Here is a 27,332-nt window from a genome sequence, read left to right on the forward strand (position 1 = left end):
CACTATGTGCAGATCACTCCAGCACCAAGGCCAGCGGACGGGGTGGCAAAGGGGTCGTGGACACAGACAGCTCAGGCACGTGCATAAACCCTCTTGGGAAGGACAGGTAACTCACAGCAAGTGGAGCACAGAGAACTGAACAGTCAGGGGACTGAGGGGCAGGGGCAGGGCTGGCAACAGAAATGAGGGTGTCATCAGCCCACCATAACCTGCTGTCAGCCCCATGACCTGCTAAGACCAGGGGGCAGACAGGGGAGGCGAACAAGGAGGGGTCGCTGCAGGAGGTGGGGTGGAGAATCACCCAGGAAAGAGCTTCCGAAGTTACAAAGATGCCAAGAAACACCTCTGTCTTCTCGGTGGCTCTGCTCCCGACTCCCCTGCACTCCGGGTGCTCTTTCGACACCTGCACTGTCCGCCTCTCCTGCCAACACTGCCTGCTGTCCCAGGGACCCACCACACCGATGCCCTGTCACAGCAGCCCAAGTTCAGAAGAACCCAAGGGCCCCAGAGTGGAAAAGGACTCAGACCTGCTTCAGCCACTTCTAACACTCCCAAGTCCTAAAATAGCTTCCACACGAGCTTCATTTAGATGTTCTTCTGATAATACAGAAGCTTTCAGACAATTCTCAGCCCTAATTATTCAAAAATAGTGTTTTTTGTACTTTTAGCCTCTTGGTTCCTAGTCATGAGAAGATCCAGCGGACCAGACAATACTAGTCTTGACTGCTATTGAATTGTACTGTGAACTGAAGCTCTCAGGCCACAACTACAGGGAAGGTTCTCTCTAACACACCCACAGGTCAGCTTTGTTTACCTCCCACAAGGTTACTTACGGAGGCCCACAGAGTCTGGCTTGCCGTTGTCATTCTTACTTGGCTGCACAAGAGGAGCAAATGACACAGCAAGGATGTTTTTACTTTCCCAAGTGTTCTGTCCAGTTCGCATAATTTGTGTTAACTATTTAGAGGGTGAAAAAAAAAAAACAGAATGGCTCAATCAGGGAAGTGTGACCACCTTACACTCACAAGTTTGTTTTAACAGAAAAATAGCAGAGATTACTCTATAATCACTTGTATTTGAATGCACCCAATTACCTTCATTTAAATATTTACCATAAACTAATACAGGAGGAATCGCAAGTACTGGTTTCACAACATATTCCATGTACACAAATGGCTTTGCAGGTTATATTAATATGGGGGTCTGATGTCATCAAGGGGTGTTATTCTAACACATACCTGCCACTGGCTCCCAAAACACACGTCTCACACAGTTGTGTAGTTAAAGTGTTATATCAGTAAAAACACATTTTGATTACTGAACCAATGAGTCAACTTCACAATCTTCCAGGGTGGTAATAAAATACAGATTCTAATCCCAACTTCATATTTCATGAGTAAATGTAATTAGGCACAAAGGGATTAGAGCTTTCCCACTCAGCAGACACCCATCAGCACTACATGGCTTGATCAGGACAAATCAGTATCCTCAATTTATATTATAAAAGTCAACCCATTATTATATTTTACATTAGCATAATGTATATAAGAAATATTCAACAAAATACCAATGGGAAACCATATTTTAGATCTTTAAAAATATATCTTTAAAGGAAAAAAGGAAGAAGATGATTAATCTGGGAGTCTCAACTCTGGAAGCATTCAAGTTAATGTGTTTCCGAGAACATATGTTAATGAGTGCTTTATATTCTCTCTTTTTAATAACTGACAAACACAGTGTGATGAAGTCCTCCGACCCGCAATTCACATGCTTTGAAAGTAGAGAACTCTCACTGATGCCAAGATGACCACACTAGGTCCCAATCATCTGGGACAGTCCAGCTCCCACTTACAAACTACAGGGTGTTGTAAACATCTCAGACTTAGGTTAGTATGAACATAAAAGAAATTTTTTGAAATGTATATTCATAAATTTTTAAAGTAAAAGATCCACCCATTTTCTGAATAGATTATTATTTCACACGTTTATTTTACCTAATAATTCCAAATCAAAGGCAGGCAACTAGGTGAAAAATAGTTTCAAATGAGTCTATGTAGTGCTAAAAGAAGATCTAAAAATTTACTGGTCTCTGAAATGGAGTTAAGTAGTTACAACCACTCCCTCAGCTAAAAGAGGCCACCACATTCCACAGTGAGGACACGGGTGGGTCAGGGGTGTGTGTGGAGGGGCAGCGTGGCCAACAACACACACGGGCAGAGCTCAGCTTGGCTCTTTATTCCCTAGGTAAGGGGCCTTTTCCACACCTGCTCTGGTTAAGAGCTGTGAGTCCATTTCAGTGCTTTCCTATAGATACCGGTGTGGCGAGTACTTCTTCCCTAACAATCACAGTGCGCCTTTCGCTGGTGCATCAGCCCCCATCCTACACTGAGCGTGTCTCCCGCGCCATCGAGCAGGACGGTGGCCGCTACCTGGTCCTCTATGGGCATGACCAGAATGCCCCCGACTTTCAGCAGAATCTTCATGTAGTTTTCATGGTCCTTCTGGACCCCAGCTCCACAGTAGATTCGATCATACTGATGACTGTCCGATGCTATCTGCAGGCAATTACCCACCACAAATGCAGGCTCACAGAACTCAAATCTGTATGGAGAAATAAAAAGTATTTTAATTCATTTAAACAAAAGATGAGCCCTAAAAAATTAACATAATCCAACTCTTTGAAAGTGAAGTTTTACCAAAATTAATTATAAGGATAAAATATCATAAAATTTGAATCTGAATTGTGTATATTTATGAAATCTAACAGTGATCAAATATATTGTTTTATTATCAATGACACAGTGTACATTTTTCCAAAACATCAACCTATTTTTTCCCCCACACAGAAACCTTACTTAAGGCTCAGAAGGTGAATCACAACACTCTTCTGACTGACAAACTGAAACAGTCTCTAACATACATAGTTAAAACCCCAATGCACTAATAAAACATGTACAGTAATTTTAAGAAATTAATTCATGAAAATACCCTCTCAATTTTAAGTTGATTGAAATTAATATGACCACACAGCAAAGTCAGGTTATCATCTGAGGACAAAATAATTTGCATTAAAAGGCTCAGCATCATTTTTATTCTGTAAAATGTATCCTGCCCTTTGGTAATTAACAGACTTATTACCAGGGATTCCCTGGTGGCTCAGACGGTAAAGAATCCGCCTGCAATCCAGGAGACCTGGCTTCCATCCCTGGGTTGGGACGATCCCCTGGAGGAGGGCATGGCAACCCACTCCAATATTCCTGCCTGGAGAATCCTATGGACAGAGGAGCCTGGCGGGCTGCAGTCCATGGGGTCGCAAAGAGTCGGACATGACTGAGCGACCAAGCACAGCACAGACTTTTTACACAATATGTTTCCATTAAATTCACTAAATATACAGACACCCCGTGGTCACTGATATTTAAAGAAGTTTCCCAGGATGATGCCCAGTCCTCGCTTCGTGTTCCGGGGTGGGGAGTGGGAAACAGTGCAGAGCCGGCCCTCTCCTCTCGACACCCACAGGGCGGGTGGTCCTAACCCTGGCTCCTTCTACTATGCCTGCCCAGTGCCCACACTTTCTGGGCATCCGCCACCCCCAACACCACCCTGTGCCCAGCTGCTCAAGACAGGTTCCCACCTCTCAGAGGCCACACAGGGCCCTTCTTGGCTCTGCCCCCATCCCAGAGACACTGCTGTAGCCATGGGTGGAATTACAGGCCTCCCATTGTTTAGAGGAAATACTACAAGGTCTGTGCTGTTCCTATGACTGCATGGCCCCTCCCTCTCTGCTGCTTAAACGCCCAGCATCCCTTCAAGATACAGTTCAAATACGAGCTACACTACACAAAGCACTCTTACCCAGCTCTTCAGGAAGATCTCAGTCTCTCTACTTGCGTAACACTCACGAAAGTATACACTTACGTATGTAAGAGACAGCATTTAATTTCTCTCTTATACGCAAGACTATTGGACAACCTAGGATTGTCTAAAATACAGCCAAAACAATCCCTGGGCCTTTAAATAACTAGATATTGTGGGTCACATGGTTTAATCATCTCAAAGTTACAGTAATCATTCTTTGAAAAGAAAAAAGCCTAGTATTTTCAACCTAAAAACCCTATTATAAAAATTCACTTTAAATAATTTTACAATAATTTAAGCCACTCTTAAAAATTTTCTAGATGAACGTGAGCAAGGAATTTAAGTAAAATTATTTTGTATTATTAAACCTCTTTTATCATTTAGTCTGTTAAATCAACTTAAAAATATGCTTATAGTTTAAAAGCTTCCTACAGCTTACAGAACAATTATCTACAAAAACACTATTACAAGTAAACAATTTAGAGTAAAACTGCTTCTGAAATTAGTGATATTTTTATACACTCTCATCCCAGCAAAATGAACTAGAAAGTGAGTGCCTGATTCTAAAATCAAATGTGACTCTGGTCAAGTGGCCTGACACTAGCAATTAGCACAATTCACTCCAAACACTATTTGTGAAGCCCCAGTTGTGTGTAAAGACTGGATATACAGTGGGAGGCACTCATGCCTAATGCAGTGAAAGAGACAACAATCTCACCAATTAAAGATGAACTTATGAGGATAATAAATGCTCTAAAGGAACACCACCACTCCATAAGTATGGCTGAGGATGCAAGGGAACTGACAGGCCTGGGGAGCCAGAGTAAGGCTCACCAAGAACAGTGAGCTGGGATCTGAAAGGTCAGACAGGGCAATCAACCCCACTAGCCACCAGCCTTGTGCAGACAGGAGCCCTGAAATGTGGCTGGTGGAAAATGAGATGCACGGAAAGGATAAAAATCATATGAGATCTCAGTATCTCAAATATTTAGCATGTAAAATATCTCAAGATCTCGTTTAAATACGTGTGTGTGTGTGTGTGTGTGTGTGTGTGTATTTCAACAGCCACATAAACTGAAAGCACTAAGCAACTGCCCTTCTACTTTATCAACTGTGAATAGGAGCTTCAAATACTTTCCTGAGTACAATCTTTCCTCTGGGACATTCTCCTGCTTTCCCTGATTATCTCTTTGAACATGTCTTCTGAACTTTATATCTCCGTCACCTTTTACAGTCCTCAAGAAATATTTATTAAGTGAAAAACCTAAGAAATGTAATTGACTTGTCATCTTTTCCACCTACCAACTTTGAATATGAACTCAAACTTGACAAATATACTAATCACAAGAATCTCAGGACTAGAGATTTGTCCAGAAACGGTTACAGAAAAAAATATGTGCCTGTGGCACCCTCTAAATCAACATGATGGTTCTTGCTTTACTAAATTGGAAGCTATAAATAGCTGTAGTTTCATGTTACAAAACACATGATTTTTCCCACAAAGTACCAAAAAAAGCAAAACTTAAACAGTAAAAAAGCCAAAACAAAACCGTGCCTTTAATAAACCAACTGTCGCCTAACTTAAAAGTGCTTTTTAGTGGCCTCTCTGAAGATCTTAAATAAGCCACCCTTGTTTATTCTAGGAAACAAAGGCTTTTCCCCTACAAGGCAGATCTGAGCCAAGTATACTATCTTATATTCCATTTAGGAAGTGTTACAAAGAATCATTACAGAGAAAAGTTAGACCTTTACATTTACAAATGATTTCTACTAATGCAAATGGAACATACACTTCTAACATGTATATGGGGTCTTCGAAAGTGTGAAGACCCTTTCATTTAGTATACCAAATTTATTTCCTTTACCAGCACACTCAATTTTGAAAGTTTAACTGAATTGAGGCAACGTTCCAAAAGGAGTAGTAGGACTAGATTATTTCTAGATACAAAATAGTAAAGTTTCAAGGACATAATCAGGGAGAAAGGTGTGGCATTTTAAAATATAAACACTAAAACACAATGACTTAATAGTTACAAGAAACAGCCTAGCAGAGACAGTGTTTCATCTGGGGACTGTTTATTACATCCACACCTGTGGCTTCACCTTCTCCACCAGTAATACCCAAGTCCTTCATGATAGTAAAGGAAACAAAACAATGCTCAAACTGCTTATACTTAAAACATTATTTTCTAATACATACATGGATTAAAGATGATCCCTTCTAAAAGGACTTAGAGATGAGTGTTAGCATTTCTGACTAGGTAGAGATGGGGATCTTACTTAGACACTTTATATTCTGACATTGAAATCATGGCTTGTTTTTATAACAGAATTTCATGTAAATAAATTCATACAAATTCTACTGCTAACAATATTTTTCCAAAAGTCTATGATTAGAATTCTTCAGGCAAATGTTTACGGATATGCTCATATATGTATAAAGAACAACTGACTGATGTGAGGCAAGAATGACAGCTACCAGGTGGTCAGAGTAAATTACAATTGCTGTTAGTGTTTCCAGCGTAAAGAGGAAAATAAAAGTTTCTTCCTTTTAGCTTTAACTAGATTCTGAAAGCTGCACCTTCTCTAAGTCTCCACAAACCTCTGTAGGCAAAGGACATATTTTATACCATAAACACAATTCTGTATAATCCAGAAGTCTGCATTAATGAACCAACCAGAGGTTTTCACTATTTGAGATTTGCACATAAAATCTAGGTTTGAGAACAGTGAAGAGAAAATCTAAATTCCACTTTTCACATCAACTATGGAACCCAAGAAAGGAAAATAAAACAACAAAAAATTTTTTTTAATGGCAAGAGGCCTACGAAAAGGATATTTTCTATGGTTGTAATTTTAATCCTAAAAGTATCGATCTTGTGTTCTCTCCTAGTTTTCATACTTTATTTAGGGCAGCTCATTAAAATTTTTGTCTGTTAGTAACATGAAAAGTAGCAATCATTTTTATTCTTTGAAGAAATTTTCCAAAACAAAATTTCCCAGGTACAGATGTCTTACACTCCTGAATTCCACCAAGTTATACTTCCTAACCATGTAAATTATCTGTATACAAAAAAAAAAGAAGTAGTTCTGAACTGTAATAACTACAAATTCAATCACTTTAGACTTATAATCATTTATTGATTTAAACCTGAAAACCTAATGGCTTTTTAGACTTACATAGAAAGGGGAGAGTATCTGACATACCCTTACTAAAACAAAACATACAAACAGTATTTGTGGGAAAACCGAGAGCACAGGTATCTTGGTTTACAACATGAGCGCTTGGCCAAAAGGGCGCCGACTCCATCACTTACCTCGGCAGGGGTCTCCTTTACAGGTGCACGCTGGGTTATCTTCATCTCCAGATGCACAGACGTTCCATTCACAGCAGGGACCTTGCCAACGTGCCCACATAATTCTCTGATAAGCTGCTAGGAGATCAGGGTGACCTAGCCTTGCCCTGCAGCTTCCCTCTTAGACGGGTATTCTAGGTCTAGGAGCTGACTGAGAGTAGAAAAAACAACATTCCCCTTCAATACACTGTTGAAATCGGGGCTGAAAATTTGCACACCTAGATTATCACGTGCCACAGGATGCTGTCATCAACATTTTAGACTATTGTTCCAGCACAATAAAGGATTTCAGGGACACAGGAAAGACTCCTATAGTGTTCTCATACCTCACCCAAAACAACCTGCCAAATGAATCACAGACACTTCTTTTTCTTAAAGTACTTTGTCAGAATGTGCATTTTGAACTGTGACAGCTATGACAACTTCGTTAAAACAAGACAAACTTCACAACCTTCCACTGGGAAGAAAACCCAGGAAAATAATCATCTCTTCTTTTCCAAATACAGTTATACCATTCAAAAACTCTTATAACCAAGAATTAAACTATTGAATTTTACAAAATTTAAAAAACAAAGACTTTACCTGTATAAGAGATTTCCCTTCCAACTGCACCAAACTCACCTCAGAATAATTTAAACATTATTCGAAGTGTTAAGAGTAAATACACACATTTTTCACTGAACAGAGCTTTAGGAAACGCCATAGGACCAAAAACAATCTCTAAACATTTTATAGGAAGTGTGACCAGTACATGATATGAAAGTGAGCCCTCATATTTCAACAATAATTTCTTATAAAATAACTTGGGCTACAAACTTTTATTTCTGTCAGTGTTTTATTCTTGGAATAGTTTCTTCTTTTCCTGTGTCAGAAGCCATCAAACCTTCCTTCATGCCATTTCTAACTGATGGAAAAATACATAAGTGATAGCTTAGAGGACTATTTTTAAGTATTTCTCTGTCCCACCATCTGAATGTCTGTCATGTTTAAAAACTGTGTTTAAAATCTATATCTCTCATAAAACTACCATCTGAACATGACTGATATACCCAAACGTTCAACTATCGTAGAAAGAGTTCAAAATCATGTTGACTGTGTATCTAATAGTAAAATTTCTTCAAGCATGCCACAATTCTCTTCAAGATGGAGTGGGACTGCTCCAGTGAGAAAGGGGCCAGAGCACACTGTCAGTTCATTTCCTCCAATCCAATATCAATCATGTGGAAAAGGAGCCTATAATCAAGAATAAAATTAGGGTACTACACCCAGCCACGCATCCATTAAGTCTTCTAAAACGTAAGTGACTACACTAACCCTGAATTTAATTTAGAATTTATACCTTGACTACACCCGAAGAAGGCACGGCCTCTCCAGCTCATCTCTGACCCCCAGACATCCACCCTAGAGACAAGTCTCATTAATGAACAGGGCAGGTGGCTCTGTGATAAAAAGGTTATCATGCATTAACCAGGCTAAGAGCACTCCCAAAATTCTTATCTAGAAAAAAAAAAAAATGATGGAAATAAAGGTGCCGCTTCAACCTCTGTTATCTGGGGCTAAGCTGCTAGACTGTAATTCATTGGCAATCTTACTGCTGGGAAGAACATTAGAATGTATCAGTTTTTACATCATTATAGCTAAATCAGACTAACCAACAAGACAAGCCTGGCTGAAGTCATGGCCTGTCTGATCCTGTCCTCCCATCTAGGAAGCATGGACACCAACACTGCCTCTAGGACTGTGGGTACAGCTCAGAATAGTGCAGACGACACACATTAGCTGCTATCATTTTCATCATTTCATTACAGTCTTCAGTACTCACACTGTGACTCATTTATACAACAAACTACAGGAAACAATGGTCCTCCATGCAAACAGAATGGAAAGCTTCAATAAAGCAGACAACGCTGCACTCATGTGGCTTCTGTCAGGACAGCATTTCCAAAACAAGGTACAGTGTCCTTGGAGGGGAGAGGAGACAGGACCTACTGTCTCACAGGAAACAGCTCACCCCAAAGCATGCCCTCCAAGGAGTCAGGTCGGCTGCATGCACATGTACACATATTACACAAACACACACATGTAGTTGTGAATAAATGCTATGCCAATTATCAACTCACGAAGCACTTACAGGGTATAATCCAGGCTCCTTTTATCTGACCTCCTCTTCCAAGTAAACACAGCTGGAGAGACTGTTTCGCTTATGGTACATGCACAAAAGTGATTCAGATGATCTGGCCTTCCCCCATGAAAGCCAGATATCCAAGGGACGTTAAACCTGGGGCTGGAAGACCTGTTTACAACAGAACGGGCTAAAGGAAGGATGTCCTGGAGAACGCGTGTGAAGAGCAGAACAGGTCCGCACACTGCGGCCAACAGGCTGCATGCAGCCTGCACTTGCTCTGGCAATGATGTGGACAGAACCCCCCGCCCACACCTGCTCGGGGAGTCTGAGGAAGGCTGTGTCCTGCCACAAAGACCACCTAGCCCAAGAAGCCAGAAATGTTTACTATCTGCTCCTCAAACGCTCGCCAGTGTTTCAGAGAACCTGTGAAATCAAGCGTCAGTTCATGAGGGAAGGTCAGTGAGTCTGGCAACACCGGAGGCAGAGCACAGGCAGCAGCCACATGGAGAACCTGCCTCCTCTCTCGCTTTGGAGCACAGTGAGCTCACAGGAGCCTCACCAAATCTTCAGATTTGCTGATATAGAACTGAGACACAGAAACAAAGTTTACAAGTATTAACACTGTATTAAGGATAATTTTTTCTAAAAGAAGAAATAGTACCTTTAAGACTCAGGAACCAAGGCTCCTTTATAAAGCATACACAAAAACATACACCTGCATTTTTTTTTAAATCTATATCTTACATTAAACATTCTAATGTTGAGCAGTTTATTGACTCTATTCTCACCTACTACATTTGGGAGTTCATTATGATCTCCAATAGATACACATAAGAAAACTTCAAAGATACAGTTTAAATCATAAGTGATATAATACTTTTGAAAAAGGAACTGGTAAGATCCAAACCAAGAGGATAAATAAGACTGGATAAATATTAGGTTTTAGCTTTCTATTGTCTTCCTGTTACAAACAATCAAGGTGGCCTGATCCTAAGTACTAAGGGATACATAAATAGCAATTTTGTTTCCTGAGTTACTTTATATTTTATTAATTAAAACAAGTATTTTGATGACCTGTAAACAACTAAATATATAGTAAAACTGCTTAGGAATAGAATTTTTAAAGTCACTTTGCATGGCAAGTTTTTTAAATTTAAAAACTGAAAGTAAATAGAAATATTCTCCACAAACACCAAGAAAAATCGCAAAGAAATCATCAAAACATAAAGACAGGAAGAAAATTGCTACATCTTTATCATTTCTATCACCAAAATCAAATGATAAATGACCCCAAAAGGAGTCCATTAAATGACCCATCAGCTTTGACTACTTAACTTCCAACCAAGTCATGACTTTATGCAAAACGAAGCATTTGCCAGTACCTGCTACCTTTGTAAGCAAGACACCTTTATAATCTGAAGTACAGAACTACTATTTCAGAAGCTACCTGAAAACCAAAATAGGTAACATTTCCAGGACTGTTTTTTTAAGAATAGTCTGTTAACAGAAGAATCTGTTTTAAAAATAAGTTGTAACATTTCAGAAACAACCATACTATAAAGTTTGATTATTTTAACTAAAATAATAAGACCATTAAAAATTATGAAGAAACATTTAGATCAGTCATATCACCATATTTGAGATGATTCACCATTTTAAGAATAACAAACCTGTATAACACAGTCTAACAACACCACTCAAGAAATACAAGCGAAGGACATTTGGTATCTCACGATTACACGAAAACAATTTTAGAGAATTTTTTTAAACTTGAGACACTTAAATACATATAGCCTTCAAACTTAACTGTGTTCTAGATTATTCAATATTTAAATTACATCGACACAGAAAGCAAGTGCTCTGGGACAACCCAGAGGGATAGGTGGGGAGGAAAGAGAGAGGGGGATTCAGGATTGGGGGGACATATGTATACCTGTGGCCGATTCATGATGATGTATGGCAAAAACCATCAGGATATTATAAAGTAATTACTCTCCAATTGAAATAAACTAATTTAAAACAAAAGACAGACTTTAAAGAATGACATATTTTACTGTTTGCCAGGACCATGCCCTTGTCAGCAAGACTTGTCTCCATAGATACTGTAGAGGTGCTTCCATGATTCAAAGTTCTTCCTTAAGCTTGTTCTGCCTGATTAATGACCCAAAAGGGAATTATCTGTGCCTTTATGTGTTAATACCCGAAATGTATTATTATCTAATATATTAAGATAAACCTTAAACATATGCTTTTACTAATATTCCTTTCATATTTTCTAAGTTTAATTGTATTCAAATGGTCTTCTGTGTATAATTAAGTTTCAACATCAAAACAAATACTTACAATAGAAATTCAATAAACTCCACAAAATTCCACAGTTCTAATAAACAATATAAAAATATCCATGCCCAGATTTTAAGCACTTACCATAGCACTAATTATAAGATAGACAGAAATGATGAAGACACAAAGGGTACTACAATTGAATCTCAATTTCTTACAAAATAACTTGGACTAAAATCTATTTTATTTCTGCCAAACAGTATGTTTTTCTTGGAAATGGAAACAGAATATGAACCAACATGGTAAGCACTTGAAAAATGATTCAAAAATGTGAATTAAAGGTTAACTATTTATTAAGACAGAATAAGATAAAAGGACAGTGTTCAGCAAACTGGTGCAGAAGATTCCAGTGACCTGCTCAACGGACTGATTACGGAACAAACCCAAAGCCCAGCATGTGCAGTCTCCTGGCTCGCGGGTCTCAGGTCTGGACACCCTCCCACACACTCCAGCCCCCGCTCTGTACTGAGCACTGAAGCTGCAGCACAGGCTTCTGTTCCTCAGCCCACTAAGTGCCACTGCCAGGGGGTGGGAGGCAGAGGAGGGAGGCGAATGGGGGAGACATGCCAGGAGATGCCTGAACTCAGAAGACAACCTTCAGCTCAGACCCCTGCCCACTCGTAGATCTCTCACCCCTACGACCACGGCCGTGGCCAGATCAGAGCCAAGTGAGGGAGGCTCACACCCAACAAGCTGGGTTGGAACTCTAGACCGGAACTCTGGACCAAAGCTCTGTCATGTAAAGGGACTAAGTTCTAAGCTCAATTCTCATCCTTTGTTAGCCTTTCTCTCTTTGAAAATATGACCAGCTGAGAGAGAAATGCCATCTAAAATTTTCAGTTTCACAGTACTATCCACATTACTATCACTGCTTGCTGAATAGTTAGGGACATGGCACACCAAACAGACTTCCCTGCAAGGACCAATGCCTGTGCAGTGTTTTCACCAAAGGAAAGTAGTTCAGAACAATGGTTTTATAAAGATTTCTCAAAACACAGCTCTCACAGGATATAGTGAAATATTTCTATGATAATTTCAGTTAGCTATATCATTAAGTAACTTTATGTTTTTAAGAAAAAATTCCTACATATGCTAAGAGGTATCACTCGTATTTAATTACTATCCCCAAAGGTATAAACACAGTTGCCAAAGATTCTATGGCCAGGAACATCTTTACCTTCGATCTTCAGAAAAGGTACCTGTGTGACGTTTAATGAATGGAACAATACCCTCCTAATAAAGTGACAATAGCATATAATTAAAACATGAAAGTTTTTTACTTGTAATCTACTATATGTTTACACAGAGTAAGAATTAGAACATAGTTTTCTAACTTACTTTCCTCTTGCATTTTATAGTGTTGATTTTTCCTGCACTCAAGCCAGGATCAATAAACTAACAGTAGTGAGGAACACACAAGTCACTCGTACCTACGTATCAAGTGCTTTCAAAGCAAAACCATAGATATGAATACTTACTTATCAAAGCTATCACTATTTTTGATGAAGCTCTCCAGTTTTTCCTTGGCATATTCCACCACATCTGAATGAAGTTCAATCCCATGATTTATTCCAAAAGGACCTGCAATTGTAGCAGCAGCATTTATAAACAGTATTAAGAATGCCTTTACAGAGCTCTTTTAATTTCTGTTCATTTATCTATCACAGGAGCATTTAAAGAGAACTCAAAATGTATCTGCTAGCCACAGATTTATAAAGCTATATGGAAATCTATTTACATTGCTTTAAAAAAGTAAGTCATAAAGAGTTCTCTCAGGAATGTAGTTTATCTGTCAGGACAACACTGCCCAAGAAATAATCACATTTCTATATGAAGTTTAAGTCATTTGCCATTGTTTTCCATTTCGCCATCAAAATTTACCATTATTTATCACTTGTTAAAAAGCTTTGTTAACTCTGAAATGTCTCAATGGGCTGACACAGGTGTGCACCCCATTGCCCAGTGAGTACTAAATTCTTCCAGGGCTGAGACCACACCCTGTCCCTGGAGCTCCCAGTGTCCAGAGGAGCGTGGTCACTGGGCAAAGCTGATTGACACTCCTGTTCCAATGCACTTCTCACTTCTTACTTGGTATTTCTTCCTGCACACAGCCAAGGATGGGTGACCATCCAGGAATGAGGAGCAGGGGGCAGTCCCAGGATGCCTCCTTCCCCAACCCTGGTCCCGGCCGAGAACATGACCACCTGGATTCTATTTCCTAAGGCGATTGTGCCTCCTGCCTGCCCTGCGACCCCCTGACAGTGACACTCTATCTCACCTAGTCACCTTGCTCATCCCAGACTTCTGACACTGAGCCAATCGGGTTTGTCACTCTACATTTTTTCCCCAAAATTTGTTATGTTTTTATCTTACTTTGTCACTGGTCTCCCAGAAAAAAATGTGTGTGTTGTGGGGGGAGGTTGGCGCATGGGTGTTATTTTTTGGTTATCTGGTACGTATCTTTGGAACTACCTGAATGTGCCCCTACTGAATGCTATTAAAAACACAACATATATGGGAGTGCTACGGACCTCGAAGAACTTTAAAATAACCACGAAATCACATTCATATTCAAATAAACATTTTTGAATGTACAGGAAGGGTATGAAAATACCAGCTTGTAATCTAGGAATTACCTAATGACAAAAATTAAACAAAAATGTTCAGAAACCATCTTCAAGTCGAAAGCAGACAAACCTACTGTATTTCTATTGATTTGCTTAAAAAAAAAAAACTGATGCTACTTAAAAAATGTATTTAGATGAAAAAAGTAAAAAGGTACTTGATCCATCATACCACGTAAGAGCATTAAATTCCTTTGCAATGCTTTTATACTTTTTTAAAGTTATTCTGATCAATGTAATCTTAAATGATTCACTTCTCAGTTTTTGTTTCATCAAACCATTAGCCTTTATCTGCAAATTAGAGCATCCATTCAATATTATTTAAGATCTCTTATAATTCCTTATTATTAACAAAGACAAATAGACAAAAATTAGATTTTTTTCAAAAAATAAATGAAAATGGCAAAAAAATTAAACACAGAAGTACATACAGTGACGTCACTTTTTAATTTAGTATTCAATCTTGAGTAGTGTGAAAACTTGGACTTCGTTAAGGCAACAAAAAAGGCTAAGAAACCCTGAACAAAGTTTTGCTTTGTTGTCGTTCGGTCACTCAGTCGTGTCCGACTCTTTGCGACCCATGGACTATAGCAGACCAGGCTTCCGGGTCCTTCACCATCTCCCAGAGTTTGCTCAAATTCATGTCCATGGAGACAATGATGAATAATGATAATGAATAAAGTTTTCCTCATTTAAAAACCTCAAATTACACAATTACTTAATATTATAAACATCGTAAGGAAAATATTGCTCTAGGAAATCTAATTTTTCTTTTACCCTTTTAAAGTAATCCACTGAATGTAAAACATTAAGAGACTTTTGTATTTTCATTAACTATTAAGAATCTAGTTGTATGGATGAGAGATCACTAAAAGGTCAATATTTCTGGGGTTGAAGTTTCCAATAGAACTGAATGAATAAGCACTGCAAGAAAGGTGTCAAGTAAAGAATGTAGAAATCTAGGCTGCTATTCAGTATTTCAAACTGCTTTACTAGCAGAGGGAATCAACCTGAGTGCTCTGGATCAAAAGGGACTACATACGCTGTCACTTAAAACAGCTCTGGTCTCATTTTCCTTTTCTTGCTTTCTGCTCATATAATATCTAAGTGCAAAGTGGCAACTTTTAGAAATAAGGCTTAAAGTCTGCTAAGAAAATTTAAGACTTTTTCACATCACCTTGACACAAAATAAAGACAACTTCATTAACATACAATGGATTTGACAGATAAATGTACATACTATCATTAATTCTGATACAAACACCACTGATGATTTAATGGATGGACTTAATTTTAAAATAACATGGAGGTATATCTTTATTATCACTAATAAATTAAACAGTAATTAATATACTGAAAAGAATGCACTAATAGAAGGCAGAACTTATATGGCATGTCACCAACATCTCATTTATTTAGAATGTGATATACAAGTAGAACACATCGAGGATATGATAGAAGTGTATGTGATGCTTTTTATTACAGTTCAATTGACACCTCTATTAAACAGAACAGAAAAATAGAACATAGAAAACTGAAAAATATGCAGCTGCTTCCAAAGAAGGGGACAAAGAGGTCTGGGTGGGAAGAGGCATTTCCACCATTACACCCTGTTGTCAAAAAGTGATGTGCTACTCAGAGATTTTTTTAAGTACATGATTTTCAAAGAAATGGATAAATAATACAAAATAATTCTAACAGAAAGGTATAAGCTGTCACTGGAGAAAATGAAAAAGGCATGCAAAAGCAAAGCCTAAGACTTCCTAACATCATCTTACAGGTACAGCATGCATCTGACTGCACTGAGCAGATTCCAACATTATTCTGTGTGTGCCAATGGGAAGAGATCTTTTTAGAAATAAGAGAAGTTTAATTTCTGTCATACAATTTTTTTTAACTTTAAAAACCTTGTCATACAATTAAAAAAAAAAAATCAAAGTACTAACAGTGGACCACTATCTTTAATAGGTAAGTATTGAAAGAGAAACTTATACAGAAGTCAACATTTATTAAGACAAATACAGTTATTAGAAAAACCTAGATACCCTATATTAGAAATTATTTTTAAGGCTGGCAAAAGTTCATTTACTAAGAGCAGTAACAAATACAATAAAATGTCAATATAATAATAAGCTCTAGAGAATGTTTTTCTTTTGTGGTACTTGAATTAGCTTATTTATCACCTTCCAGTTAGTCAATAATCAGAACTTATACATAAAGGTCACCGATTATTATGTCTGGGTATCAGATGCCTATCAACACCTCCATTTCTCATCTATATATCCCTTACTCCACTCCTCTCTGAAGTACCAGAAAGGTGACAGAGTGTGGCATGCAGGCGGAAGGCTGCCCCTGGCAGGCGCGGGAACCTGAGAGCTGCCTGAGCCGAGGACACCCGTGCCCTCCGTCCTTTGTGGAGAGCTAATCTGTGGAACAGCCTTAGCAAGACCACTTCACAGCACACAGCACGTGACTAGAGGAGCCCTAAAGATGCACTTACTCAGTCACTGGTGGGGGGTGGAGGGGGCTGGGGGGTGCAGGGGGAGACGCAGTGGATTCAAGGCCGTGCCTCAGTTTCCAACTCTGGCTCCTACAGCTGCAGTCAGACCAGTCACATTCCCCGTGAGGTCCTTCCTACTGTGTGAAATGGGTCTGTGGGAAATCACCTAAATGATGTCAGAGTCTTTCATACCATAAAATACAAGACAACTACAAATCACCAGAAATTCAAGCATGCTCTCTCTGCAAATACACAACTGGTTAATCATAGCACCAAAACCGCACCCTGTTTATAAGTGGTTCTCTACCCTGACTGCACGTTAGAATAACCTGGGAATTTTTAAATTAAATGTAAAAATAGATTAAATTTATTCTAATTTAAACTGTGAACAGGGGCAGAGAGTCCCTCAGGGAGAGGCCCAGGTACTGCAGGTGACCCTAATGGGAGGTTTTGCTGATCACACTACCCACATTCTCCTCATTACTGCAGTGCCCAACCTAAATGTGTGTTTAAATCTCTGGACCATCAGATCTGTGCTCTCTTGGGTAAAATGACATAAGAGAGATCACCACCACCAAAAAAAAAAAAAAAAAGAGAGAGAGAGAGATCACCACCACAAATAAAAGCATCAGGATAAAACTAAGCATTTACCACAAGAGGGAGTAGGTGGACCAGTTATCGGTTTCTAGGAAACCAGTGCAAAGTTTCTCAGCAAGAATTAAAACATAGTCATCCTTCAGTATATGGGAGTCGGGGGAGTATGGGGCGGGGCAGACTCTGGGACCAGACCCTGAAAATACCAAAATCTATGGACTGTGGACACACAAGTCCCTTGTATAAATGGAAGTAGTATTTGCATCTATGACCTGCACATCTGTACATCCTCCCCTAACCGTCTCAACTACTCAATACCCAATACAATGTAAACGTGAATGCTATGCATATAGTTGTAAATACAATGTAAATGCTATGTATACAGTTGCCAGCATGTGATAAATTCAAGTTTTGCATGGCAGATGAATCCTCAAACCCTGGATACAGAAAGTCAACTATATAGGGGAAAAACACCCTTAAACAAACTGCAATGATACTTCGTTACTAATTCCAGGTATCTTCGGGAAGATTCAGGAGTAATTTATAAGGATTCCAAGACAGTAGTAACAGGTGGAGAGGAGACATGAGCAGGTCTCTTTCTGAGAACAGCCTGCCAATGTAGTGCAAAGAGACAAAGCAGTACAAAGGAGGATAAAGGAATGGGGAGGAAAATGAATCAGCCAAAGATTAAGGAACCAATATACAAATTAAGAGAAACTTACTAAGGTACACCTATTTTCCTATGGTTTCTCCATTTGATTATATGATGCTAAAAAAGCATATTAACAAAAGCACTGTCAAACATTTACTCAATCTTGCCACGTTAAAGCTTCAAATTCTTTGGCTAGCAGGGCACACCTAAGACTAGAAACCTGCTTGCTAGGTTTGGCAAAGGCCTTGTGAGGCAAGTTTTGTAATTAAAGAGGAAGTTCTAGTCCCGTGGGCTTCCCTCAGCTTATGGATAGAAGTGCTGGTTCCCCAGGTGGCTCAGCAGTAAAGAATCCACCTGCCACTGCAGGGTCGGGATCCTGGGTCGATCCCTGGGTCAGGAAGATCACCTGGAGGAGAAAATAGCAACCCTTTCCAATATTCTTTCCTGGGAAATACCATGGACAGAGGAGCCTGGCGGGCTACAGTCCGTGGGATCACACAAGAGTTGGACACGACTTAGTGACTACACAACACTCAAATCTTAGAAATATGTTTAACAAAAGCTGAAAAGGTTGGTTTAAGCAATTATGGACCACGGGCTCAAGGCCCAAAGTAAAATGCGTTCCTAAAATGTCAAACTATCAAGAACAGATGTCAGAACCAGCTGTTTTAGATACCTCCATCCAGAGGGCTGATAATACCCAAGTCTAATGTGGCTGAGTAACTTACGACTGGAACTCACATGTCTACACTGGAACATTACACCAAAGCAAAGTCAGTAAACTGAGGTGTGCTCAACTATAACATAACAGAACATGGTTTAAAAGGTAATGTAAACAGCGTTCGGTATCAGTCCACTTCCCCTGGAAGCCATTTCATCAACTCTCACTGCACTGGGTATTCACCTGTGAAAGATACTCCAGGGCCAATGCGAGTGATCAAGTCACAAGTAACCAAGACACATCGATACTCAACAACTATTTCCTGACCTAAACGAAGAACAGCCAACAAAACTGACCCAATGCTCCTGCTGCTGGTTCAGAAATAACACGCACGATATGTGGGATGTCTTCTGCACAGCTGTATGCTCAGCAGCTCACAAAGGCACACATAACAAATACTCTTTGAAGAAAGATAAAAGTACATAATGGGAGCTATGGTCCCAAATTTTAAAAGGTTTACAAGTAAGACTGAGGCCAATGATCTATACAAAGCATAAAAATGTGTATTTTTCATGTCTTTGTAAGTATACTGGCAAAAAGCCACATGTCACATCTATTTCATCACAGAATGAGGCATTGTACAGAAGTAAATCTTACACAGAAAAGTATATTCCATTCAAAATAAATTTCTTATTAATTTTAGTGGTTTGCTAGAAATCTTCTAAGATGCAATACATATTTTCCTTCATGTACCTAAGAAAATTCTTCTGATTTCAAGTCAACCATCATCCCCATAAACATTAAATGGAGTCTGTGCAGAAGCAGAGGTGTTCCCAGGGCTCCATACGCTGTTCTTCAAGTGGAGAGGGCAACCAGACAAAGTGGAGGAGAGGCAGGTAAGGAAAACCTTTAAAAGTATGCCTTTTGATTCTTTTGGATTATTTAACTCTGTGAATGTATTGCCTATTCCACCAAATATAATTAGAGAGAAGAGAGAGTGGTGTTCAGGTTTCTGCCTTGAGTCACCAAAATGGATACACAGGTGGCAGAAGCCAACCTCAACTGCTCTGGTGTTTGGCTAGGGTGAGGAAGGGTCACTCGAGGTGGAGACAGGTTGAACTTTCAGAATCTCGTGCACACTGAAGAAGAGATACGCAGTAAGCACAGCAAAATCAAGTATCCAGTTTGTTGGTCAGCTTGGAAGATGCAGTGTCCAGAGCTCCGCAGACAGACCTGGTGCTGGAAACCTGTGAATCCTCTGCACGTGGAGGTAACCTGAAGACAGAAGAGGAGCCACCCTTCACCATAGGCTGAAGGCAAAGAAGCTTCCACAACAGGCTAAAGTAAATGTCTATAAAGGAAACGCAAAGAGGAGTGAAATCCATCGAAAGAATCTTTGCAGGCAGAAGGCATGGGGCGGTGGCCAGGCTGATGCTGCAGGAGCCGCCCACACAGGGTGTGAAGGCCAGCACAGGCGCAGCCCGGCGACACAGGTAAGCCGCTCACATGGGCGCTAGTCCAGCACATCTCAGCCAGGAAAGACTGAGGAGAGCGCCGAGGCCACGGATGCCCGCTCTAGAGTAGTGACTCACTGGAAGTTGGAGATTCACAAATTATTTCACACAGACACACAAACTCAGAAAGGTTTAGTCACTTTCTGAAGCATCCAGTCAGTACTCATTATTTGCGGTAGTTTATGTTCTATTAAGTCCAGAAAAACAATATGCAAATGCTGCACCACCCAATGGCTTCAGGGGAAGAGTGTGCATATACTCCACATATATACCTACCTCAGACAGTCAGCAATGTTCAGTCCTAAGAACTCACCCTAGAAGAGTGTTTTCTCTTATGAAAGAAATGAGCTCCAAACTGGCCCAGCACCACAGTTGTTTGCACCACGCTGTGACTGCATTCTCCGGCCACCGCCCTGAGGCACGAGCAGGACCGCACCCCTGACCTGGCCCAGGGGACCATGTCCACAGGATAACTCACTCTGTCCCCTCTCCCCGAACACATGCACCAATGACGAATACTGATGTGAGGGTTACAGACACATTTCAGCAAGGCAGCAAATTCACAAATACAGCCCAACTGTTCTCAGTTGACAGATAATGCAGATTGGGGAGCTAAGCCTGAAAGTAAAAACTCAAGACGCCTCACGATGCCAAGAGATCCACCTGACATCCTTCACAGCACTGAAGGAACTGCCTTTCAACCTCTAAGGAAATATGCTCAAATTACTGTAAAAATTTGCAAAATTTCTAAAACTTGTATTGTACACGTGTATGCATGCTCAGTCATGCCTATCTCTCTGCAATCCCATGGACTATATAGCACACCAGGCTCCTACACCCATGGGATTTCCCACAGGCAGAATACGAGAATGGGTTGCTATTTCCTCCTCCAGGGTATCTTCCCAAACCAGGGATCAAACCTGAGTCTCCTGCAGCTCCTGCACTGGCAGGCGGATTCTTTATCACTGAGCCACCTGGGAAGTCCCTGATTACAGGGTCAGTCAAGTCAAAGTCAGTCGAGTTCGACTCTTGCGACCCCGTGGACTGTAGCCCTCAAGGTTCCTCTCTCCATCGGATTCTCCAGGCAAGAATATTGGAGTGGGCTGCCACTTCCTTCAGGGTATATGGACAGAAAAAAGATGCACAGAAGCCCAACTAGGACTAAGAAGAAACGGTTTAAATGGTAAGGAGCTTTACTGATTTCAGAAAATCTTAGTAGCCTAAAGGAAAGGGTTCTTTTCAAAACAGATTCACTCACAGCCCAAAATAAAGCACGTACTAAGAATAGTCTTTGTAATTCCTTAAAAAAAAAAAAAAGTAGGGTAAAAAGACAGAGGGAAAACTGAAGTTTGGCTTAATGCAGAGAAGAGAATCTGCCTTAGAGAGAACCATGGAAACCTGCAGAACTGTGTTCTGTCCAGAAAAAAAGGGATAGGGGAAAGGAGGCTCTGGATCTCCCTCACTCTCAGGAATCAAGGGAGGCATGAGTTTTCTAAAGGGGTGCTTAAAAGGAAATGAAGAGAGATTTGAAAATCATACTTCTGAAAAAGGGCTTGTACTTAAAAGAACACTTACAACTCATTAATAATAAGGATACCAACAATGTAATTTAAACATGGAGTGAAGAGCTGAATAGACATTTCACCAAAGAAGATAGAGGAATGACCAAAAATCATAGGAACATACGCTCCACATCATTAGTCATCAGGGAGGTACAAGTTAAAACCACAAGATACCATGTTATGCCCACTAAGATGTTGTTTAAAATAAAACAAAACACCACCAGTGAAGATATGGAGAAACTGGAACTTCATACATTGTTGGTGGGAATAGAAAATGATGCAGCCACTCCAGAAAAGTTTGGCAAGTTCTTAAAAAGTTAAACACAAACTTACCATACAGTCCAGCAATCTCACTCCTAGGAATCCACCTGAGAGAAATGAAAACGGATGTCTCCACCCAGACTATTACACATGAATGTTCACATCAGCATCATTCAAAACAGGCATCAAGTGGTGAAAGAACAAAGTGTGGTCTACCTACACAACGGAATGCTACTCAGCCACCAAGAGGAATGGAGCAACGATGCATGTTACAGCAGGCGTGAATCCTGAAAATCTAACGCTCAGGGAAAGCAAGCCTACAGAAAGATCGTACGCTACACGATTCCACTGACATTACATGCACAGGAAAGGAAAACCCAGAGACAGAAAAGAGGCAAGCGGCTGCCAGTGGCTGGGGGAGGGAATCTTCACAAGCGATGGAAGGGCTCTCAAAATGCATCACCTTCATCAACGAAGGACTAGATTCTCTGTGACAGTTCTTCATAGGAAGACTCTTAGAATATGAATGTATCTTCAACTGGAAACTGAACAAGTTATCTGAAATGAGGTATAATTTAGAACTTGGAATCATCCATCTTCTCTGTATGGGACAAAAATAAATTCCATTTATGAATAACTGCTTCAAGTGTACTTTAATTATGAGAAATCTCCTGAAATGAGGATAAACCTCCTCTCACCGAACAAGAGCTCTCAAGACTGCAAGGTGGAGATTCCTCAAGAGGCCTCCTCCGCAGACCTACCCTCTCCCCACCTCAGCCTGGACCCCCAGATTACACCAGCACGTCACTGGATGAGAGCTGCTATTGCCAGGGAGCACCTGTCACCCTCGTCTTGTGACTGAAGGGCAGGGCTGAGCGCCAGGGTGCGAGCAGAACTTAGTAAGACAAGGTCATGGGAAGCACCAGGATCCAGCCTGAGGCACCACACTCAAATAATTACAGGGAGCACGTAAGCACCCTCCTCTGGAGTGAGTGCCAAGTGATTTCTGTAGATGTGTCCCCTCCTTGATTTAATTAAATGCTCAAGAAACACAAACCAAACAAGGAGAGCAGCAGAAAAATGATTAGCTTCTCAGACGCTGGAGAGATCCAAGATTTATTAACTGTAATCACAGTTTTACAGGCTCTGTTCTTTCCTTTTTAAAAGTTTTTATCTTTCTCATCAAATACCTTCCCCATCAAAAGGAGAGAAATTATACCTTGATCTTGACTGCAGGCACACACAGACGAATCCCCAAACAATATCCAGTAAGGGTAATCATGCCTGTGACTGAACACTTGTGACTCCCTGGAGCCTGGGAGCAGGAGGAGATATCCTCCCTGTGAACTGCCACACAAGGGTCTGTGTTTCCACACTGCCTTCAGGCTGGAGGAGGAAACACTCCAGACACAATAAATTAACGCATATACATGGAATCTAGAAAAACAGTACTGATGAACCTATTTGCAGGACAGGAATGGAGGTGCAAACAAAGAGAATGGACTTGTGGACATAGCAGGGAAAGGAGAGGGTGGGACAAATTAAGAAAAGTGGCGCTGACATATACACACCACCATGTGTAAAACAGACAGCTAGTGGGAAGCTGCTGAGTAACACAGTGAGCCCAGCCTGGCGCTCTGTGAGGACCTAGAGAGGTGGGATGAGGTGTGGAAAGCTCAAGAGGGAGGGGATATATGTACAATTATGGCTGACTCATGCTGTTGTACTGCAAAAATCAAAAGAATGTTGTAAAGCAATTTCCCTCCAATTAAAAAAAGTCAATAATATTGGCAGCTGGCCCACAAAGGCAGCTAGCCCCAGGAAGCCCATTTCTTAGGGACCAGGACTAGGGAATGAACTGAGTGAGCAAGGCTGCTAACTGCGATTCCTTTTCTCCCCCCTCAGGCCTTTGGCTAAAACTCCCGCCTGCAGCAGGAGCCAGCTAACCAGCTGGAGGAGCAGAACACTTATCTGAGGCTGGACTCGGGCACTAGTGGCCACAGCTAGTAAAGCAGCACACTGGCTCAAGAACAGCAAGCTCACTTTGGGAAGAAGCTCTCTCTACCACTCCACTCTGCTCCTTGGATTTGGAGATCTCTCAAACCCCGCATCCCTTTTCTAGAGTCTCTCATGATACAAGAGTTGGATTTCTGGGATTCCCAACCTGATGAAAATGCTATCTCAGAATCACAGAGATCACCAAACGTAAATGCAAACTGCTTAAATTCTCTCTGGGCAAAAACGAATAATGGCACCTTTCTGACCAGTTACTACGTATCAGGAACTGACTCCGTAGTGGGATAAACAGGCTTCTTTTTAAGTGAAACAACTGCAGGCTCCATGACTGGGAGAGAAGTATAGAGACAGCCAGCACAGAGCAATGGGATTTCAGGCTTGAAAACGCCTGAAGCCATACAATGTGAGCACATAATTTACTGTCCAAACTGGGACACTTTGGCAACCAAAAGGACATTACTAATACTGACGCTAGGATAATCAAAAAAATCAGGACTGCTTAGTCACAGGGGGATCACAGTCATTTCTCTGAAGTCCTCCAATGATTCCCCAGCACTCCAGAGTGAACTGTAAGCCACAGCCTCGTCCTTGTAACCTGGGAAGACACCTCAGCCACAGGACATGTCACAGGGGATAAGAACCGCTCACTTCCTGTCTCTCCACCCCGGCCAGTCTAGTCCGCAAACCCCAGGGCAAGTCTGTGTCACATGGGCCTTGGTGTTGCACCTTGATGCCTGCCTGTCACGTGGTGGTGCCCAGCAAACACCAAAGGGAGCAGTGACAGCTTTGGTTGTGCATCCTCTGCCCGACGTCACCGTGTCTTTCAGCAGTGTCTCCCCTGGCATGCTTTGTCCACCCACAGGCTCAACTTCACAGCTCTCATCTCCTAGCTATGGCACCACAGGCAAGTCACTGAACTTCAGTGACTCAGTTTAAACACATAGGAACCATGACAATACACACTTCACAGAGTTACTGGGAACACTAAACAGGTTACTAGACCATGTCAAGTGCTTTCAGCAATGCCAAGCCTTCATCGTGAGCACCAGGAAGCTTCAGGAAGGCAGTGCTGTCTGTCCCTTTTGATTACTGCTGCATGCTTGCTTCAGAAATAACGCTTGGCGGACACGTAACGACCCACACTCTTCCCCCTCTTCCCTGCCCTGCGTCCTGCACTTTGCCCCAGCAGTGCCACATCTTCCGCCCCCCACATGCTTCTAGATCCCTAACAAGTACAGCACCACCCACTTCAGCACAGGACACCAGGGCCCACCAAACTCTCCCAGCCGCTGTCAGGATGCTTGACCTCAAGTAGGCTACGAGATGCTCCTGAGCCTCCCATCTGCCAACTGCTCAATTGTACAGTACAGACGGTGGTTGGGGGATCAAAAACAGTTCCAAGAACTTTTCACGTCTAGCACTGAAAGCGAAGTTAACTATGGGGGTCAGGGCTGAAAATAAGAAACGATGACTACTCTGACCTTAAGGAAGGAAGGTAACTACTTTGAGCATTCAAACATATGCTGTATACAAAGTTATAAACCCTGTAAATCAGAAACAGCAGTACAAACTCAGCTTACTTTTTAAAAAAGAATTTTACAAAAATAAAATTACCTAAAATTAAGCCCACCATTGTACTTAAATATCCGGTTCCACTTCCCAGGTTAAGAAAAGACAATCCTGGTTGAAGTTTCAATGCTTCCATAACTTCAGAATAAATGCAAGGTGCTGACAAGTGTATGTTGCCATGCTTCCAGGCTAAGTCTTTGTACGCATTGTCTCGGTAGCCTTCCAAATAGTAATCTCCGCGATCAATCGCTCTGAAGGCTTGCTCCACTCTTTCAGTGCGGATATACTGGGCTTCTTTTAAGTTATCAATTAAGTCATCATTATCTTCCCCAGCACTCACAGCTCCTCCCATGATAGTATTCAAATCAAACCATAAATTTTAAACTGTAATAAAATTAGCAGAAATGGCTTCCAATAATGTAGTGTGGTTTTGTTTTCCTTTTAATATTGCACTTGATTTCCAAAAATAAATTAATCCTGAAAGGGAAGAATAAAAATAAACAGGTTTAAATGAATGCTCAAAAGAAAAGTAATTCTAGTTTATTAAATATATAATAGTCATTATAACTAACGACCACTTCTCAAGGACACAGTCTCTTCCAGGCACAGAGTTAAGCTCCTTAAATATAGTATTTATTCTTAAAACCACCACAAAGGGTAGCTTAAGTGTGATCTCATCTCTCCAGAGAGGAAACCTGGGACACAGAAGAGTTAAGTCACCTCATCTTGTGATGCCCAATATAGCAGCCACAGGTCACACAGGGCTGCCTAGACACAGGCTGATTAAAATTAAATACACCTAAAAATCCAGCCAGTCACACCAGCCACACTCCAAGTGCTGAACAGCCCCACATGACCAGTGGCTGCCATAGTGGACAATGCTGCTCTGGAAGGTGATGCTGCTGGGGTGAGGTCCCTGGTGGTCTAGACTTCAGAGACCATGCTCGTCATCACTGAGTCATGTGGACTTCTACAGTGTGGAAAGCCTAGATAAATATGCACGTGTTGCTTCATTTAAAATTCCTAAACAATCCATGAACAATTCCTAAATACACCACACAAATTCAAAATGTTAATAGAATATATTACCTAATCACTGAATACAAAATGGAACTTAAAAACAGGCTCATATATTTAAAATGTGTATTTAAATCTATATATATATATACATACATACATACATACATACATATACAACTATTAAGATTTTGTTTGGTAAATTCTGTCATGATGAGACCGCAAATTTTGTTAACAACTTTTAATAGTTTAAGCACTAGAATGTAAGTTATACACACACGTACAACAAACTTCTTTAACAAACTCAGCATAGTTGAACAGAAACATAAGTATAACTTATTAAAATAAGAATTTCAATACTGAATACACAATTTAAGCTTTATTCAATAAGTTAATAAGCAAACTCATATATCAATTAAATTCTGAATTAATAAATCAGGTAAGGGGAAAAGTGAGAAATGAAATAGCCATAGCCAAAAACAAGCATTCCGACGCCCACTCTGGCCAGGAACTGGAGAAGAGAGAAGCAGCGAGAGGAGCAGGGTCCCTCACCACCAGGCTGCCCCACTGCCTGAGCCCCTCTTGTCTTCTCCTACTTCCTCCACTCTGAGAGTCTGATCATAAACTCCCCTCTCTACTAAAAAATGAACAAACTGGAAGTTTTGCATACAATTTCAGAA

General features: G+C 40.7%; 1 protein-coding gene across 8 annotated transcripts in view; it reads right to left on the bottom strand.

The window, feature by feature from the left end:
- Positions 1–27,332, bottom strand: part of PCMTD1 (protein-L-isoaspartate (D-aspartate) O-methyltransferase domain containing 1) — a 47,762-nt gene that overhangs the window by 3,104 nt on the left and 17,326 nt on the right. For 3 of the 8 annotated variants that reach the window (XM_052651976.1, XM_052651978.1, XM_052651977.1), the window contains 4 exons: positions 25,681–26,112; positions 13,161–13,263; positions 2,430–2,601; positions 834–957 (listed from right to left, as the gene is read on the bottom strand). In XM_052651976.1, coding sequence (XP_052507936.1) covers positions 834–957; positions 2,430–2,601; positions 13,161–13,263; positions 25,681–25,987 — 706 coding nt within the window. In that variant the 5' untranslated portion in view covers positions 25,988–26,112. Of the gene's footprint in view, positions 1–833; positions 958–2,429; positions 2,602–7,175; positions 7,463–9,345; positions 9,508–13,160; positions 13,264–25,680; positions 26,113–27,332 lie in introns of those variants that run through there. The other 5 variants (XR_008200598.1, XM_052651979.1, XM_052651982.1 and 2 more) reach the window with 5 other exon arrangements.

The sequence above is a fragment of the Budorcas taxicolor genome, chromosome 14, assembly GCF_023091745.1.
Source record: "Budorcas taxicolor isolate Tak-1 chromosome 14, Takin1.1, whole genome shotgun sequence".
Lineage (NCBI taxonomy): Eukaryota > Metazoa > Chordata > Mammalia > Artiodactyla > Bovidae > Budorcas > Budorcas taxicolor.